The sequence below is a fragment of the Temnothorax longispinosus genome, chromosome 3 (genome assembly GCF_030848805.1).
Source record: "Temnothorax longispinosus isolate EJ_2023e chromosome 3, Tlon_JGU_v1, whole genome shotgun sequence".
Lineage (NCBI taxonomy): Eukaryota > Metazoa > Arthropoda > Insecta > Hymenoptera > Formicidae > Temnothorax > Temnothorax longispinosus.
Genome location: NC_092360.1, coordinates 12,095,332 through 12,114,728, shown reverse-complemented (window position 1 = coordinate 12,114,728; position 19,397 = coordinate 12,095,332). Strand labels below are relative to the sequence as shown.

The 19,397-nt window shown below is 35.6% G+C and overlaps 3 protein-coding genes across 5 annotated transcripts; all 3 read left to right on the top strand.

The window, feature by feature from the left end:
- Positions 1–2,139: 2,139 nt before the first annotated feature.
- On the top strand, positions 2,140–6,501 carry LOC139810444 (uncharacterized). Its single transcript, XM_071773996.1, has 9 exons — positions 2,140–2,319; positions 3,166–3,432; positions 3,744–4,007; positions 4,269–4,438; positions 4,889–4,960; positions 5,262–5,548; positions 5,663–5,824; positions 5,892–5,999; positions 6,157–6,501. The coding sequence occupies exons 1-9, from the start codon at positions 2,155–2,157 to the stop codon at positions 6,339–6,341; spliced, it is 1,680 nt and encodes a 559-aa protein (XP_071630097.1). The 5' UTR covers positions 2,140–2,154; the 3' UTR covers positions 6,342–6,501.
- Positions 6,502–8,379: 1,878 nt separating this feature from the next.
- On the top strand, positions 8,380–15,246 carry LOC139810445 (uncharacterized). 3 transcript variants are annotated; one of them, XM_071773997.1, is made up of 9 exons: positions 8,380–8,503; positions 11,511–11,783; positions 12,099–12,362; positions 13,005–13,174; positions 13,485–13,556; positions 13,876–14,162; positions 14,288–14,449; positions 14,516–14,626; positions 14,792–15,246. In XM_071773997.1, the coding sequence occupies exons 1-9, from the start codon at positions 8,468–8,470 to the stop codon at positions 14,974–14,976; spliced, it is 1,560 nt and encodes a 519-aa protein (XP_071630098.1). In that variant the 5' UTR covers positions 8,380–8,467; the 3' UTR covers positions 14,977–15,246. The 3 variants fall into 3 exon arrangements, with proteins under 3 accessions (XP_071630098.1, XP_071630099.1, XP_071630100.1); XM_071773998.1 differs by lacking the exon at positions 8,380–8,503 and adding an exon at positions 8,532–9,669; XM_071773999.1 differs by lacking the exon at positions 8,380–8,503 and adding an exon at positions 10,421–11,182.
- Positions 15,247–15,268: 22 nt separating this feature from the next.
- Positions 15,269–19,212, top strand: LOC139809553 (uncharacterized). The gene is made up of 5 exons (XM_071772502.1): positions 15,269–15,310; positions 15,782–16,263; positions 17,227–17,507; positions 17,592–17,884; positions 17,978–19,212. Exons 1-5 carry the CDS (start codon positions 15,269–15,271, stop codon positions 18,572–18,574), a joined length of 1,695 nt encoding a protein of 564 aa, XP_071628603.1. The 3' UTR covers positions 18,575–19,212.
- The last annotated feature ends 185 nt before the right edge of the window (positions 19,213–19,397 follow it).

Here is a 19,397-nt window from a genome sequence, read left to right as displayed (position 1 = left end):
CTGCTTTAAGCCGGCACTGAGTCATGACAAGAGAGAGGGACTAACGACTATGCCACCAAAACGGTACGACGCGGCGTACCGTACGTTCACCATTCGTCGTTCATCTCAGTTTTATCAACATATTTTTTTGTCTTTCTCTCTCTTTCTCTCTCTCTCTCTCTCTCTCTTTCTCCCTTTCTCTCTATCTCTCTCTCTCGTACACTGTCAATGTCTCATTGTCGACCACAAAAGGAAAAAAAGAAAAAACTTAAACGGTATCGAACGATAAACGATTTCTTGAAATATTATCAGAATATTCAGATACAAATTGGTTTTTCTCTTAAGTGTTCTTAATGATATTTGCAAAATTAAATAATTGATAATTTTTAATATTCTTTTCTATTACTTTACGATTTACGTACACTACGATCATCTCTGACGAGCATAATTTGCATATTTCGCAGATTATACTTGCGTTAGTGCACGCTTTACGTCTCTATCGTAAATGAAGTCGTATATCAGCGTCATGAAAGTATTACGTGCATAATATTTGATTCTTAATTTTCTTTATCAGTGTGACCCGAGATAAAGCTGAACTTTAAAATGGCTAAGCCTTTCTTAACACATATTAATTCGAGACCGAGAGATTTAAACGCGCGCGAAAAAAATCGCGCGGCTTAATGAGACTCTTTAAACGCGATTGGGATGCCACGAAGAGAAATTGCTCATACGCTTAACTAGATACGATTAGAGAATATCCTGTGCACTTTGTGCAGGTATGCGGTTTACTTTTACCGAACGATGTAAATTGATAAAACCGGTTCCCCGCCGGTTAGTGTTGCGTTCCAAGATGTACCGCTTATCCGCGTAACGCGGTTAAAGATTACTTTATCAACCCTTCGTCACTGAATTAGCAAACGTTAGATTTAGAAACTTTTATCTTATTTTTTAATTACTGTATCGTGAAAGATATGTCCATAAGCAGCTTTTTGAGATGCATAGATTGTTTTCTGCTACTGTATATTATAATGTATGATGATCTACGTTGACGTCATTATAAATCACGTTTATTATAAATCTCCACTCATTTTATCGATTTTGTGACAATTAATTTTGTGTAATATTATTTGCTCATTGTTGCTTTATATACACTACTGTTCAAAAGTTTGGAAGCTCTACCTTCCAAAAAAAAAACAACAGTGGTGCTAATAAAATTCTTTAAATAAAATTTTTCCTTGGAAAATGATTTATATAGAAACAAATAATACTGTGTTTAATAGTTGCAACACGCAGTAAAGTTTTTCATATATGACGTTTTATTTAGAAGTATTGGCATTACTGTTATTTTTCTTAAGAAGGTAGTGTTTCCAAATTTTTGAACAGTAGTGTATGTATCAAATTCTTAAATCTGTAAAATTGTTTTAAAAATATGATTTTTAAACGATTTTTGATTGACAGTTTTTTATGCAAAAAAAATTATAGATTTATTATTTTATTTTATTATTATCCGTAAATTTTTTTACTTATCTTTGCACAATGAAATTACCGTTTGCTTCTCGAGCGCACAGTTCTTGCGATGTTCCACAGAGGTCGACTATTTACGCAATTCCCAACTTCCTGAAACATTTTGCCTGCGTTTGCTTATTCCCAATAACTCCCAATGTGATTAAACGAATGCAGACAATGTGTTTTTATTCATTCATTTATAATTATGCAAATGGATTATTTATATTTTATATTGCACAAAGGTACATTTTTATTATTTGAATTATGTGTTTTATATTAAAATATTTAACATTTAATTTTTTAAAAAAGCGGAATTAAAAGATCTTTATGAAAATATTTTCAATTTTTGCAATTGTTGAATTATAAAAATTGAAAAAAGTGCGGAACACAGCTATAAATCATTACAGATAACTTCCGAATAAATGACTCATTTCAATGGAAAATAAGCAGATGACTAATCGTCAAAGGCGTATTAAGTCAGTGGGCTTTAAGAAACGCGTTCCACAGACAACATTGCCAAAGCAAGAACGAAATTGATTCAAAAATGTGATGTATATGTATATTTATTCATAAATGTAATTAATTATATACATATATTGTTCCGTATATTTAAATTTTGTGATTTATTTTCAGTTAATGGTGAAGTAAGATATTTCTTTCGAATACCAAATGTTTCAGTCACGGTCCTATATCGAGCCGAATCGCTACGAACTTATACGAACTCAATTTTCTGTTCTTCACGGGAAAGCGGTGACTGGAGAATCTCCAATCACCAGTTGGACACTGCGTTGCGACAACATGCGCAGGATATTCGATAAAATTGGCGTCACGAAAGTAAGAGGATAACATTTTCCAGAGTTATTTTTATAATCGTATATACACATACACGCGTGCGCGAATGCATACGCATATATTTATGATGTGTAACTTTGTAATTATCTCAAATCTAAAGAAAGATATAAATATGAATCCAAAAGCACTTTGATTTATAATGTGCTATATTTTTTGTCACTTTTTATATCGTTTTACTATTAAAAGTATTTGTACTTATTATTGATCATACACAAAATCTTATATCGGAAGCTTTTACATTGTATAAATTTTGTCGAAAAACGCCTTTAATCTCCACTTTCTTACATACTCTAAAGTATCTAAGCAAAAATATTATTTTAAAGATACTTTACAAAATCCTTACTAACTCAGATAGCAAAAAATTATTGCATCAGTTTGAAGGAAAGTTACACAATACGTGCAACTGCATTCTCCGATATGTTTCCCTATTGTGGCATCCTGGCACCCGGATCTAAAGAATCAGCTAAAAGAATCGAGTTTGACAATACTTTGGCAACAAAAATAGCTTACTTCTTTTTCGGTCTTTTCGGTTCTTTCACGAAAGAATGTGTGAAATAATGAAATTCACGGAACTGCAACACGTCACGGGCGCGCATGTGTATTTAAAGAGCGGCCAACCAGCGTTCTCTTACAAACTTGCATAGCGCATAAACATAAGCATAAGAATTAAAATTGATCGGTTCATATATACATGTGCATAAGGAAATAAACCAATCCATTTCTTAGAAAAAACTAGTGTTTTTCTCGTCGAATTCGTAAATTCCATTGAAAGCATCAATGGTGCTTTTATACATATTGTAACTTCGCATATCTTCGCGTTTTTCGCAGAGCAAACAAGGTGCAGGTGAATCAAATCAGCAAATGGAAGATCCGCCGGATATTTCATGGGAGAACACGTTGGGCTCGCCTCACGGCGTGCCCTTCGACGACGATACAAAAGAATTGCTCAGGAAGTGCCTCGATGTCTCCGTGCCGCCACCGATCGGCGTGGAGGAGCTAATCAGACGAAGCAATGAGTTCCCTGTGAAGTTCCCAATTAACACCGTAAGATGCGCTACCTTGAAGGACAGGGGAATCAGCGCGGATACTATCGAGGTTTGCGTAAATCTAGCAAGTTACTTGATCGAGTGATTAGTACAATATAGACAAAAGGGACATACGCTTAATTAAATAATATTTCTATTTTGATCATTTTCTTAAATTAAATTTAATAAATAATTAAAAGAAATTGTTTGAAAATTTGATTGTCAATATACTTATCTAGTTTTCTAGTGCTCATTTTGTGTAACTTAAAGATCGGAATTCTATACTCAAGTACTGAAGTCTGAGATATTTCTTTATTTTTTTTAATGAGGTTTAATCATTTTAGCTAATTTACACATTTGATGATCTTTGACATCTTTCAGTTAAACGCAAATTCGGTGTATCCGCTAATACACGAAGCGATGTTGCCCTTAATTGCTCGATGGCTGAAACATAAGCGATTATATGGTAGTCCTGTTGAGAAAGCCATGTATGCGGACATGGGCCTTGTCCAATTTATCCATCGCCTGCTGGATAAGAGGGCAGCCACCTTCTGCGGTCCCAAAGATCGATGGAAATTACTTGATAATAAGACCGGCTTCGATGGATGGGAGAGTGTCGGTACCGATCATGAGGAGGAACCATTGGTAAGTACGTAATGCCGACCTAATTAAATAATTAATTTTATAAAAAAATAACTAATAATTAAATAATAATTGAATAATAATTTTAATAACAGCAATTAAATAAAAATAAATAAGGTAATAATAACATTTAATCTATAAGAAAAATAGTTATAAGAATAAGTTATAGTTATAGTTATAAGTTTGATAATATTACCTTCTCTCGTATATCACCTTCGATGTGTTGCAATGCCCTAATAAACGTTTTTAAAATCTGATGAATAGGTCCTAGCGAAATGCTTGAGCTACGACGAGATCAAATTGTCGGCAATGATGGTGATGTCTTCTCATACGGAGTTCATAAACGACGGCTCGCGAAATAACAAAGGTATCGTGAGCAGTGACCCAGACGTCGTCCAACCCAGAGGGGTCATTATAGGTGTCGTAGGCTCAAGGTTCTATACATTTATTTAATCCCGCCTTTTTTAAGAATCAAAAGATGCGGTAGCGTCTTGCCTTAGTTCACGCGCAACGAAGTCGCGTAGAACGTTGACGAAACGCCACCGTGACTATGTACCTATAACATGCCGTAAGAAACCTTTTTAAAAACGGTAAAAAGGTAAAAGGTAAAAGGTAAAAAGATAGCGCCAAGTGTCATGGAATTCGCACGTATTTGCAGATACGTGTTCTATTTTTATCGATCTCTTTTGCATACAGTTATTTATAGCCGCAAAAATGTTCGCGGTTGAGAAAAACCGTTAAAATTATTATAAATACACTAGCCATTTTTAATAAAATACACTTTTTATTTTTAGTACCATTCTCCTTTATGGACTTTAGAATTTGTCGAAAATTTGCTACCAAGTTTCATCATTAAATTTGTGCCACTTAATCTGTTATGTAAGATTCCAGAGGCCCAGATTTATGGAGTATCAGGACATTGTCATCACGCCAGAACAAAACAATATCGATAACGGGTAACTTTCCGCAATAATTATGTATTAACATGTAAAGTTGAGTGACATATTTGAAAAGAAATTCAATTGCACTGGTTGCCGTAGTCGTATATTTAATTTTTCAAATCCTTTCTATTAATATAATAATAAAGACATTAATAAGATGTGCTCATTACTTCTGCAAAATTTGTTGCATGTTTCTTTAGCTTTAAAATGAAATAATCATGGAATAATAATGGAATTAAGCTACGTTATAATATAAGATTTCTTTTTTGGCAATATGCAAATACGAGTTTTTTGAAAGAGCCAATCTATGAAATAGGTACGGATCCGCGATGGATGGCACACTCGAAGAAAAACGTGGGATGCGTGTTTTATGGGCCAAATTTTATGGCGAGGATTATCATCCGCTCTACGAAGAAGTCACGACGCGCATGAGGTCAAAAGAGAACAAGCGATATATATCTTCAGGCTGTCAGAATATCTTCGATATTGAGAATTACATGAAGAGAACTTTGCTCTCGGCAGAAATAATACTACTCGAGGCGAACAGCCGCGCCGAGAAACAAAACACAACCGCTTTCTTGCACGTGGTTGGTTTTGGACTCGGTTAGTGCGAAGCGTTCATTGCTAAGATGATTTAAATGTTGTAATAAATTATCGAAATTATTTCTCATACGTTTCTTCTTAATTATTCATATTTAATTAAATAACGATTACCAGGTGTCTGGAAAAAACTTCAGAATCAGGAAGTCTACTTCCTGAAAACATTCGAAATCGCTATCAGGAAGATGAACGAGAAGCTTAAATACGTTTCTGATATCATGTTCGCTTATTTCGGGCATCAGAAATGCGGCAGCGCAGGAAACGGCGATTATCTGGGTGGTTAGTGGATAATAAATGAAAATACAAATATCCTTAACAATTTGTACATTAATAATATTACTTTTAGATATAAAGATACATTTTGCTCGGAGAGCACCACACAGTAGACTGTTTGAAGCCGACGCGAATAAACTCCTCGTTGTAACTTATGCTTGGGATGGAAATACATTACCAGGTTTGAACGTTATTCATTTTATTGTTTATCTATCTAAATGTTCATACGCTGACATGAATTTCAATACCTTATTCAATAATCCAGCATCATTTATAAGGAGAAACTTTTTTGATATATCTTTATTAACACCTTCAAGACAATGATATCCTTTCTGCAGGGAATGAATTCTGGAAAGGAAGCCTAGACACTAGTGGCGATCCAGCGGCCGCGTGCAGCACTCAAATAGCCGAGCTGCATAATTCCAAGATCAATCCACGCGCGTGCGGTGCCAGCTTGCACATCGCATCCGCGGAGCATGGAATCCTACACATATTGGATTATGCGAAGCTCCATCTTACTTAGTTAATACCCGATCCATATAAAACTTATCTTTTCCAAAAAAAAAGGTAAAATTAAGCGGCAAGTGTAATTCGTATTAAATGTATTCCGTTTGTATTTTCTATTACAAAAACAACGATATTAGAAGGTTTGCGCCAAGTGAATATGATAAATTAGTAACATCTTGGTTTCTTTTTCATTTTTTTTTTTTTTATAATCCCTATTTCAGTTCCTTTTCTTATTACGCATCAAAATACTTTTAACGTTTGACTTTAATATTGAAGTCTATAGATATAAAATAAAATTGTGCAATATATTCATTCTTTTCGTTATTACTTTAACATTTATCGAAATAGGTGTCACAGTTTTTTTTCAAAATAATGATTAAGATTAATTTAATATCTTATGCCCAAAGTGTCGCCTACAAATATGTGCATGAGCATATGTGCAGCAAGAGAGAGAATTTACTTTACAAAATTATCTCACATCAATGACTTATGTGCAACAATTGCTTTAGCTAGGATTTTATCTGGTAATCTTGATGAATTAATGAAGTCTTATATTAGCGTCATGAAAATATTTAGGTGTGTGTAATATTTGTTTCTTAATTTTCTTTATCAGCGTGACGCGAGATAAAGCTCAACTTTAAAATGGTTAAGCCTTTCTTAACGCTTTTTAATTTAAAACCGGGAGATTTAAGCGCTCGCGATAAAGATTGAACGGCTTAATGAGACTCTTTAACGCGATTGGGATGCCACGAAAAGAATTTGCTAATGCGCTTAACGAGACGAGTAGAAAATATCCTGTACACTTTGTACAAGTTTTATTTATGCGATTTACTTTTACCGACGTAATTGATAAAACCGACGTAAATTGATAAAACCAGCTCGTCGATTTGTGTTGCGTTCCAAGAACCGCTTACCCCGCGCGTAACGCGGTTTAGAGATTACTTTATCAACTCCTTATCAACGTACTCACTAAATTACCAGACGCCTGATTTGGAAACTTTTATTTTATTTTTTAATTACTATATCGTGAAAAATTGTTTATAGCAGCCTTTTAAAATACATGGATTGTTTTTTACCACTGTTTATTTTAATATATGATGACGATCGACGCGGACGTCATACCGCACGTTTATTATAAATCTCTTATACATGTACATTAAACTTATCTCTTAAATCCATACTTTTGTCAAATTTATAATTAAAAGCGTCTATATAAACCGTCTATATAAAGGAGTATAACTTTGGCCAGTTGTGTCGGTTAAATTTTGGATTATTTTTTAATATTTACTGGCGAAAAAGGAAAAAATTATTATTGTAATTTTTTTATTTATCTTTTTACAATGAAATTACCGTTTGCTTCTCGAGCTCGCAGTTCTTGCGATGTTCTACAGAGGTCGACTATTTACACAATTCCTAACTTCTCAGTATTTTACGTTTTTATTCATTTATTTATTATTAAATTTATCAATAACAAATTATACAAATGGATTATTTATTTTTTTGTATCACACAAAAGTAAATTTTTATTATTTAAATTATATATAGTGAATTCTTTTAACAATTAATATAAAAAAGCGGAATTATAAAAGATCTTTATATATTTTCAACTTTTGCAGTTGTTGAATCGTAAAAATTGAAAAAAGTGCAAAAAATTATAAATTATTATATACCCAGATAGCACAGCTGATCTTTATGAATTCAAAAAGATCTGAATCTGATCTTTATGAATTCATAAAGATTAACTGTGCTATCTGGGTACAGATACGTTCCAAATAACTCAATAAAAAATAAACAGATAACTAATCATCAAGGGTGTATTAAGACAGTGGGCTCTGAAGAACGCGTTCCACAGACAATATTGCCAAAGCAACGACAAAATTATTTGAAAAATGTGATATATATGTATTTGTTTATAAATGTGATTATATATATGTATATATTTTTACATATTTAAATTTTGAAATATTTTATTTTCAGTTAATGCTAAAGTCTCAGATATTTATTTCGAACGTTAAATGTTTTGGTTACGGTCCTGCGCCGTGCCGAGTCGAATCGATACGAACTTATGCCAACCCGAAGTGATACGAACTTATTTTCCTGTTCTCTAGTCACCAGTTAAGTTAGCTACTGCGTAGCAGCTACATGCGCAAGGTGTTTAACAAAATTGGCGTCACGAAAGTAAGAGAACAATTTTCCCGAGTTATTTTAATAATCGTATATATACACAATACACACATTAACACCCACGGGCGCGAATGCATGGACGTGCATACGCGTGTTTACCGCGTAACATATGTATATACGAGGTGGCTTATTTTAATCAATCGACTGGAATGTTTCAGAGCTCTTAAGTTTAAGACCTCAAAAGTAGATATGCTATAGATTTTATGTTACGTTTTATGTCACTTTACTATTAAAGTATTTATTATAAAAATGTATCATTATACATAAAATCTTATGTCGGACGCTTTCACATTGTACATATAGATTTTGTCAGGAAACGTAGATTTTAATCTCCACTTTCTTATTCTAAGTATTCAAACATGCGAAAAAAAAATTATTTTAAAGACGCAGAAAAATACAATTTGCAAAATTATTACTACCTCAGATAGCAAAAGATTATCGCATCAGTTGCCATGGAGAGAAAATTAAATCAACATATTGTCAGATCAGATTGATACCAAATGCGTTCTCCAATATGCTTTCCTGTTATGGCACCCCCACATAGAACATATAAATATTGGAAGAAATCGACAGCAGAAATCGGACAGATCTGCCAAGCAAAGATCTAAAGAATCTGCTAAGAGAATCTAGTTTGACAGTACTTCGGCAACGAAAGTAGCTTACTTCTTTTTCAGTTTCCTCCGAATTTTTTTCACGAAAGAATTCGCGAAATAATGAGATCCGCGGATCTGCGCGTGCACCACGCCGCGGCATGCCGCGGACGCGCATGTGCGTCTAAAGAGCGGCAGACTAGAGTGTCTCTCTTGTTAGATGTGTCATTTAGTGCGAGAATATTACATGTAGAAGATGTTACGTGTGTTCACCGTCGTGGCCGTTTCAGGGTGAAAAACCGCGACACCCTGCACGACATTCGTAGTTGCTATTGCGCCAAATCGCAACCAATTGCATCAAACAAGTTCGATTCGTTGACTTCCTTTCCGGTTATGTGTATAATCGCTTAATTTGTGTATTTACATACATGTATTTTCGAAATTTTTAATAGAAATACAGTGTGGAATTGCGCCTTATAGCGGATATAAAATAAAAAAATAGGATTTGTTGTAATTAATTGCAATACATAAACTTCGGACATGTCACTGTTTGCCTGCTGCGTCCGTAAGGTGAGTCATTTTTTTTCAATAACATAATTATATAGAAACGAACATACCGCGATTATAGTCAATCGTCTACGCGCATACTAATCGTGCGACGCTTACGACTTCATCTCTGTTTAATATTATTTTTTCTTTTTAATAATAATTGTATCGCAAAGGGACATCAACATATAAAAATTATAGATAGGTAAATTTATTGCTTTTATTTACTTATAATACAAAGTTTGTATTCTTGACTATGAAAAATAATTTTGCACTTTATTGTATCTTATTATATTATGTATTATTTTATTTGTTTTTTTTTGGTTGTTGTTTATTTACTATTTTTAATATATTTTTAATGCACCTTATAGATATGTATATAATTTTTAATAATTTTTGTTTTTATTTTTTGGTAAACTATAATTAAACTAATGTTTTATATTACGTATCTGAACAAAAAATTGTTATATGAAAATATAATAATGATTAACTTTTTAACTCAAAATTGCAATTTTTTAATGTTTGTTTAAATGTCTATTTAAAAAGCATATTTACATTTTTAATGACGTTGCAGCGTTGGTAAGATATTTACTTTTTTTTTTAAATTCTGTCATTCGTATAATTGTCAATCGATTAAAGTGACATTTGAATATGTTACTTATGATTTAATTGTTATACATTTTTTAAATTTATTAAATAATTAAAGTAATAAAAATACTTTTTTTAAATAGATAATAGATTTCATTATTATGCATATATTTGTGTAAAATTATGCAACAAATTAAACGACAGAAAACGTAGATTATATTTAAATATGTTAGAATAACTGATTACACACAGTATATACACATATAACATTGTCATGTTCTTTGTATAAAAATTATAACAATTGCTAGTGAGAGGAACAACATTGAAATTGTTTTACAATGCAAAATAGTCTGAATTCTCTTCGTTCACCCCTATCACTCAAGTGGCAAAATCGGTAAATAGAAAAATGAAGTAAACTGTAGAGCTACCACGGGCACCAATGCATGTGCATGCGTGTTACATGTGTATATTCATGTGTGTATACATGCGCTCGCGCCCACGAAGAGAATGAACGTCAAGCCGCTCGCTAGGATGAACAGATACATTTTACGCTATTTAACGGATTTCATGCTCAAGTGTCAAAGCGATCGACGTCCTTGCTGTAATCAGCGGGGGGGTTATATTAATAGAACGGCGATTCACTGTTTTGCAAAATTTTTCTTAGGATCGATTTCGTAGCCCTTTGCTTCATCGGTGACGGTAAGTCCGTACGTGCGCGAGCCGCGAAGTTATTGAAGTTATCGTCGCAATGTCAATTGTCAATAGACAAATTACTCGCTTGTACTTTTTTAGCAAAAGTTTTTGAATATGTATGTATATATGTAACTACTTTCTTATTTATTTTTGCGTTAGGTATATCGTTATTTCCGCAAGTAATAATGCAACACGAAACGAGAAGCATGATACACAAAAAATTTTTTTGCAATAACTCTTCAAGGAGAAGCATAACGTATGTTTACTATGTAACTTTTTTTTACTGGGAATTGGTGCTTCTGTTCAACTCCAAACTAGTGTTTTTTTTTTTCCTCATTGAATTCGTAAATTTGATTGAAAGTTTTAGCATCATGCCCGTTCTAGACTGGAGGATGATCCTACTCTCGGCTCATCCGAGTAGTAGTGTATAGACGGGTAAAAATCTATATAGTTTATGTCACGTATATACACTATAGAAAGGAGGATGAGCCGAGAGTAGGATCATCCTTCAGTCTAGAACGGGCATCAGTGGCGTTTCCGCATTTCGGGAATCACTTAGCACATAACTTCACGTCCTTCCGCAGAATAATCGAGCTGCGAACGAAGCGCGTCAGCAAATGCTAGCGAGAGACCCGCCGGAGATCTCATGGGAGAATACGCTCGGCTCGCCCCACGGCGTGCCCTTCGACGACGACACAAAGGAGTTGCTGAAGAAGTGTCTCAACGTCTCCGTGCCGCCACCGACCAGCGTGGCGGAACTAATCAGACGAAGCAATGCGTTTCCCGTGAAATTCCCAATTAACACCGTAAGATGCGCCGCATTGAAGTACAGGGGAATCAGTTCGGATACCATCGAGGTTTGCGTAAACCCTAGCAAATTATTTAATCAAGCATTTAGTACATATAAACAAAAAGGACAGACGCTTAATTAAATAATATATTAATAATATTTTTATTTTAATAATTTTCTTGAATGTTTAAAAAATATTTAAGAGAAATGGTTTGAAAATTTGATTGCAAAAATTTATCCATTTTCTAGTGCTCATTCTGTATATCTTAAAGATCACAATTCTGTACTCAAGTCTGAGATATTTCTTCATATTTTTTATAAAGTTTAATAATTTCAACTAATTTACACATTTCATGATCTATTCTGCGATGACAACTTTCAGTTAAACGCAAATTCGGTATATCCGCTGATTCACGAAGCGATGTTGCCTTTGATTGCCCGATGGCTGAAACATAAGCGATTGTACGGTAGCCCTGTTGAAAAAGTCATGTATGCGGACATGGGCCTCGTCCAATTTATCCATCGCCTGCTGGATAAGAGGGCAGCCTCCTTCTGCGGTCCCAACGATCAATGGAAATTACTCGATAACAAGAGCGGCTTTGATGGATGGGAGAGTGTCGGTACCGATCATGAGAAGGAACCATTGGTAAGTACATGATGCCGTCTTAATTCAGCGATAAAAATAATTAATTTCATAAAAAAAATAACTAACAATTAAATAATAATTTAATAACAATTTTAATATTAAATAAAAATAAATAAGGTAATAAAACATTCAGTGTAGAAAAATATGTATAATAATTTAAATGGTAGTTTATTTTCAAATTTTAAATTTTTTGTACGTTTTGGTACAAATAATACTGAAACATTGACTAAATAAAGATGCTGAATGAACAAAAATAAACATATAATTCTTCTCTTTTTACCATTACAGAAGTAGCTACATATAATCAGAAAAAAACACACTTGAAAGTAGTTTTTGCAATTTTCTCATAAATAATATTTTTATTAAAAATTCTTATATCTTATACCTTTATTCTTATTTTTTTACTTATTATAGGCTATTGCCTACGTATTAATGTAACGTTACATATATTTACCGATATTGGAAGTTTATAGGATGTTAAAAACAAGATAAAGTTTCATAATATTACCTTCTTCATATATTACCTTCTTCCATATATCACCTTCGCTGTCGCAATACTTTAATAAAGTGATATGTGGGAGAAGGTGATATTGTGGAATTTTTTTTAATCTGATGAATTTAATTTCAAAATCTGATGAATAGGTCCTAGCGAAATGCTTGAGCTACGACGAGATCAAATTGTCGGCAATGATGGTGGTGTCATCTCATACGGAGTTCATAAACGACGGCTCGCGAAATAATAGAGGTATCGTGAGCAGTGACCCAGACGCCGTCCAACCCAGAGGGGTTATTATGGGTGTCATAGGCACAAGGTTCTATGCATTTATTTAACCCTTGCCTTCTTCAGGAATATTTTTATACGTGCAAACTCCGTAACGTCGCGTCTGCAAATGCGTGTTCTATTTTTATCTCTTTTCCGTGCGACTATCTATAGCCGCAAAAATATTTGCGATTTAAAAAAAACGTAAAAATTACTATAAATACACTAGCCACCTTTAATAAAATACACGTTTTTATTTTTAGTATCACTCGTTTTTATAGATTCTAGAATTGGTCGAAATTTTGGTGTTATGTTCTATCATTAAATTTGTACTACGGGTGTCGCTTGATATGTTATCATAGATTTGAGAGGCCCCGATTTATGGAGTATCAGGACATCGTCGTCTCGCCGCAACAGAACAACATGGATAACGGGTAAGCACTAAGCAGTAAATCTCCGCAATAAATATTAACAAATTATGTATGTATAATGTAAATTTGTTGAGCGACACATATTCGAAAAGAAATTTGATTGGATGCCTTAGTATACCTATATTTAATTTTAAAAAATTCTTTGTATTAATAATAATAGAGATATTAATAATATGTAAATGCTTTTTTAATTTATAGCGTGATGGAATAATGATGGAATAATAACGGAATTAAGCTACGTTATAATATAACGCCTCTCTTTTTGCACTTTTGCAGTATACAAATGAAAATTTTTTTCAAAGAATCAATCTATGCAAAATAGGTACGGATCCGCGATGGATGGCACATTCGACGAAAAACGTGGGATGCGTGTTTTATGGGCCAAATTTTATGGCGAGAATTATCATCCGCTCTACGATGAAACCACGAAACGCATGAAGTCAAAAGAGAACAGGCGATATGTATCTTTAGGCAATCAGATGATCTTCGATATCGAGAATTACATGAAGAGAATGCTGCTCTCGGTAGAAATAATACTGCTCGAAGCGAACAGCCGCGCCGAAAAACAAAACACAACCGCTTTCTTGCACGTGGTTGGCTTCGGCCTCGGTTAGTGCGAAGCTTTCATTGCTAAGATGATTAAACTTAAATATTATTGAAATCACTCCTTATACTCTTCTTTTTAATTATTCATCAATTAAAGATTAACGGCTAATTTATTGACACTTGACCAGGTGTCTGGAAAATAATTGAGAATCAGGAAGTCTATTTCCTGAAAACATTCGAAATCGCTATTAGGAAGATGAACAAGAAGCTCAAATACGTTTCGGACATCATGTTCGCTTATTTCCGACAACAGAAATGCGGCGGCGCGGGAAACGGCGATTATCTGGGTGGTTAGTGGACAATAAGTGAAAATACAAATATCCTCACAACTTGTACAACAATGATATTATTTTTAGATATAAAGATACATTTTGCTCTGAGAGAACCGCACAGCAGACTGTACCGAGCCAACGACGCGAGTAAACTTCTCGTTGTAACTTACGCTTGGGATGGAAATACATTACCAGGTTTGAACGTTATTTTATTATTTATTTATCTAAGTGTTCATTTATTTAATATTAACGCCGACATGAATTTCAATACCTTATTCAATAATCCAGCGTTACTTATAAAGGGAAACTTTGATATATATCTTTAGTAACACCTTCAAGGCAGTAATATCCTTTCTGCAGGGAATGAATTCTGGGTAGGAAGTTTAGAATCTAGTGGCGATCCAGCGGCCGCGTGCAGCACTCAAATAGCCGAGCTGCATAATTCCAAGATCAATCCACGCGCGTGCGGCTCCAGCTTGCACGTCGCGTCCGCGGAGCACGGAATTCTGCACATATCGGATTATGCGAAGCTCCACCTTACTTAGGTAACCCCCGATAAGCGCCCCCCCTATCGACACGCTGGTCTTCCTTGCTGAATGAAGTTCGATTTTGTGATCATAACCACGTGTGGATCATACGAACGATGTTGCCTTTGTATTGTTAATGCGGCAACGCACATTATTTAATCGAGAGATCTCTTTTTTCTTATCTTTGTATTCATTACCAGAAGTATAATAGAATTGTTGATAATACATATTGCATGTACTTACCAAGAAGCATTTGATTGCCGAAAAAATTGAACTATTCAACGAAAAGTTATTGTTAGATGTTTATTAAATGATTCATCCCTTCTTTCCTCCACTCCTTATCCTCCTCTATGTAAGAAAATTTAATTAAATCAATTAATTAATTGAATTTTTTAACTACAATGAGGATTTTAACAATCTTATATTGTTTTTCATATACTTATAACTTTCAATCTATTTTCGATAACGATTAAGCGTATGGAAAACTTGATTTTCGAAATTTAATATAATAAAAAAATTCAAATATTAGAGAGAGAGATATATTACAATTATTATATATAATATACAGAATTATATAATATATAAATTAATAAAATATACAAGCTATACACCAGACACAAATCGCTTTAGATTAAAGAATACATTTTATGAAATTGTTGAAAAAAAAAAATTTTTTTATTCTTTGCTGAGAGATATATAGTAAGTTGCCTGTCACACCAAACCATTGCAAAATATATTAGTTTTAAAACACTAGTGTTTAAAAGCACGCACCATTCCAAGTGCGATCAGTATTTCTCGATGAACGCGTTCACTCAAACTTTAGGAAAGGGCTGGCCCGGTGGACAACAACGGGCAATTACGAAGACCATCTCGATCACCGCGCAGTCAGCGTAGCCGCAGTGCGGACGTGGACTGCCTGAAGAAGTACACGGAGCGTCGTGTGGAGGAACGCCGATACACGGAGATCAGCGACCCCACCAAATTGGATACCTCGAGGTGGATGCCGCTACCAAAGAACATACCTCGGGGACAGCAGCCGGGGGCGGCCAAGAGACCCTCGAGGGACGAGCGGCAGGAGAGTGTCAACGAATCGGCGGCGAGTGCCGAGAAGTGGCCGGCGAAATCGCTCTCACCCCCGTCGGCTGAGAATCGGTCCTCCAGAATCGAGCCCGAGGCCGTCGGTCGACCTCACCACGCCGTCAGGAGTCATAGCACCGATGTGACCACCCTTAAGAGACCGGAGAAGAGCATCACCGAGCAGCGAAGGCACACGGACTGCAGCGACCCGCGAACTATCGCCACGAGGTTGACCGCGCACATTATCCACGTCCGAAAGCGAGAAATGCCTTGATCGGGATTGTAGTTGAGATTCGTAGGCGCGATTGAACACGATAGTCGTTACGGAGCCTCCAACGGGTAATGGGCGTCTAGTTTCGGTCAGATCTCTCTGCTTCCTTCGTTCGTGTTTTTCCTTTTGTGTGGCCCGAGTTGTTGGCGATTTATCGAATGAAAATTCACGTTGGTCAAAAGGACCGTGGCGAGCAACGTGAAAACATAGTGGTGCCTGGTTTGCTCCATCGACCGGAACTAGTCGCTAATGTCTTTTCACGTTGTGACGCTCATCGTATGTACACTTTGTCGTCCACGTGTTGGACTGAGAGAGTTTTATAAAAATAGCTACTCGATATATAATAACGAGAATTTTCGAAGTTTGTCTTAATGTTTACGTGTACACCCTTCTCCTTTGTGAGGTAATTTATTTTAATACGTTATTTGAAAAAAAAAAACAAAATGATAAAGGTTCTTTTAGAAATGCATGGACAATTGATATATTGATTTTGCGATTCTTTCTAGTTTATTTTTAGATTGATCTAAATATGATCTCAATAATTAATTAATAATTAATGAGCATTTTTTATATAAATCTATCAGAAACAAGCTCAATCTAATGAATTATATGTATAAATAAAAAATTATTAAATTCAATTGATTGCTTCAATAAATAACTTCAATAAAGATTAGTTTGCTATATAACGAAAAACGAATATATTTTTTATTATTAAAAAACGAAGCTTATCAATTCTCATTGAAGTTACATATACATTGAAGTAATTTATTGCAGTTAATCATGAACAGTGCCTTTCAAAGAATCGAGATTTTTGCTTTGTGTTGTGTCTTTGCGTGAATGTGCGTTAATATATAATTAAATTAATAAATAGACATATAGGATGAGATAAAAGCTCGACCTTGAACATATGATTTTCTCAGATGGCTACCACAAATTAACGGTGCGAAGTTTCGCCGAGAGGCGTCCCCCCTTGCAAGAATTGGCTGTGAAATCACGAAGAGCGCGGCTACCCGGTGGATGACGTTCGCCAAAAGTCCATCACCCGGTCTTGTAGTAAGGATAAATCCCGAGAGGAGAGATTCCACGACGGAATACGACAGAAAAGACGAAGGGTCGCGCAAAGATTCGGATCCCTCCAGATGGCAACCGCCCAGAAAATTCTCCCCAGCGAAGAGTGAGAAAGGACACTTACAAAGGCAGGGTACGTAAAGCGATAATTCTTATTTTCTACATGCACTCGATTATGCGAGCTACTTTAATAACTGAATGAGATGTTTAATTGCAGATGAGTTTGATATTGGCAGAGACCGTTCCTCGAGCTTTGTCGTCACTAACGAACGAATGAAAGACCACTCCTTGAGCTATATCGATACTAACGAGCGAGCGAACAAGCTCAGCGAACGTATGCGAGATTTGTACGATTTCAAGACGGAGAACGAGTGGCCGAAGAAGGCGGGGACCTCCCGGGAGGACACTTGGATCAGCAAGAGCAGCAGCGAGGATGAGAGGAACAATTATCGGCCGATTCGCAGGAACAGTCAAGATTTGGAATTTAATGACAGAATCGATATTTTCAAGGTATCGGTGTTGAATGAGGTCTTTTAGGATCAGTATTGAGATCTGATGTTTGAAAGAGTTAACTTATCTCACCTTTGTCTTTATCTTCTATAGTCCAAGGTTCAAGAGGAAGAGGACAGACGAAGGCCGAAGCACAGTACTCACAACGCCAGCGAGGTGTTCGCAGATGACGAAGACGAGCGTCTACGAAAGTTCAACGACCGACTGCGATACAGCGAGGACCTCGGCGCGAGGCGAGCTCGCGCCCGCGAACGGCGCACTTATTCGGACGAGTACGACGAAAAGGTCCGGCGGGAGTCTCGTTCATATCGGCCAGAAATGATGACGTTCAAAAGGGATCGACCGGAGGCACCGGCTATTAGGAGACTGGTGGACAAGGAGAACAAACGGAATTCGGACGCGAGTATGAGACCCCGTGGTTCCCAAGTCAGCTACGTAGAGATAGATTTCACGAAGAGGGACTCGCGTACTAGCGATGCGAGCTACGCCAGCGTGAACCTGGCCAAGAGGGGCAGCGTCGAGTGCAAAAGCACCCGCCAGGTCCTCGAGGTCCCACCGAGAAGAGCTTTCAGCCAGAGCGACGAGCGACCGGCCACTCCAACGCCGCCGATCGAGTTCAACGACGAGCGATACGTCCCCAAGAAGCTGTCGGAAAGGGACAGCACTAGATATAAAGTGTATTTAACATAGGAAATGCCTGCGAGAGCAGGCATTTCGCGAAGCGAATGCCGCTTTCGCAGGGTTTTAGATTAACATTTAAACATTTCGACGAAGTGAAAGTACAAGTTCGACGTGGATGAGGAAATAATATGAAGAGAAGCTCGATACGATTTTCGTCAAAAATAGGTGTTAATAATGGTGTGTCGTCAAAATTAAATTCGTTGTACAGTGTTAATTCTCTGTTGGACAATGCCCGTCACTGTTATCGAATGAAAAATCGAAATTTTAAATATTTGTAAAAATGAATAGGTATGTATATACCTATTTCTTAAAATATAAACAATCCGTGATAAATATGATGGAGTTGTTGTCTGTGGATAACTGTTAGCATTCAGGTGTTTATTGTGTTCATCGTAGAATAATGCGATGTGTAAACGGATGGATGTACGAAATTCGAATATACTCTGCTACAGAACTCTACAATAAATGGCTCCCCGAACGGACGCGGGGAGCCAGATACGTAAATATATTTGTAGCAGGTTTACAATGAGCCACATAACCGGAAGCTTCCTATTCGTGTTTTTCATGTCGGTGTTCAAAAGGTAACCGCGATGTTAATAATGTACAAATAATGTAATACAAAAAATAATAAAATATTCTTTGAAGAATGTGCTCAGATTTTTCTGTGGATAGATTTTAGAATTGACTTATTTTTCTAATCATGGCGCTTTTCTAATTGAAAGGCAATTGTTGTTAAAAAATATACTATACTAAAGAATATACGGGGTTTTTTTCGAATATTTGATTGATATAACGACTTTCAAAATATCCAACAAAATATCCAAGTTTAATG

What these genes read in the sequence shown, in the direction of transcription:
- LOC139810444 (XM_071773996.1), top strand. Translation starts at nt 2,155, where the DNA reads ATGTTTCAGTCACGGTCCTATATCGAGCCGAATCGCTACGAACTTATA. An exon ending in TCAGCGCGGATACTATCGAG is followed by an intron (nt 3,433 to 3,743) that starts GTTTGCGTAAAT and finishes GACATCTTTCAG; the next exon opens with TTAAACGCAAATTCGGTGTA. An exon ending in ATCATGAGGAGGAACCATTG is followed by an intron (nt 4,008 to 4,268) that starts GTAAGTACGTAA and finishes TCTGATGAATAG; the next exon opens with GTCCTAGCGAAATGCTTGAG.
- LOC139810445 (XM_071773997.1), top strand. Translation starts at nt 8,468, where the DNA reads ATGCGCAAGGTGTTTAACAAAATTGGCGTCACGAAA. An exon ending in TCAGTTCGGATACCATCGAG is followed by an intron (nt 11,784 to 12,098) that starts GTTTGCGTAAAC and finishes GACAACTTTCAG; the next exon opens with TTAAACGCAAATTCGGTATA. An exon ending in AAACGGCGATTATCTGGGTG is followed by an intron (nt 14,450 to 14,515) that starts GTTAGTGGACAA and finishes TATTATTTTTAG; the next exon opens with ATATAAAGATACATTTTGCT.
- LOC139809553 (XM_071772502.1), top strand. Translation starts at nt 15,269, where the DNA reads ATGATTCATCCCTTCTTTCCTCCACTCCTTATCCTCCTCTAT. An exon ending in CACTCCTTATCCTCCTCTAT is followed by an intron (nt 15,311 to 15,781) that starts GTAAGAAAATTT and finishes CTCAAACTTTAG; the next exon opens with GAAAGGGCTGGCCCGGTGGA. An exon ending in AGGACACTTACAAAGGCAGG is followed by an intron (nt 17,508 to 17,591) that starts GTACGTAAAGCG and finishes GTTTAATTGCAG; the next exon opens with ATGAGTTTGATATTGGCAGA.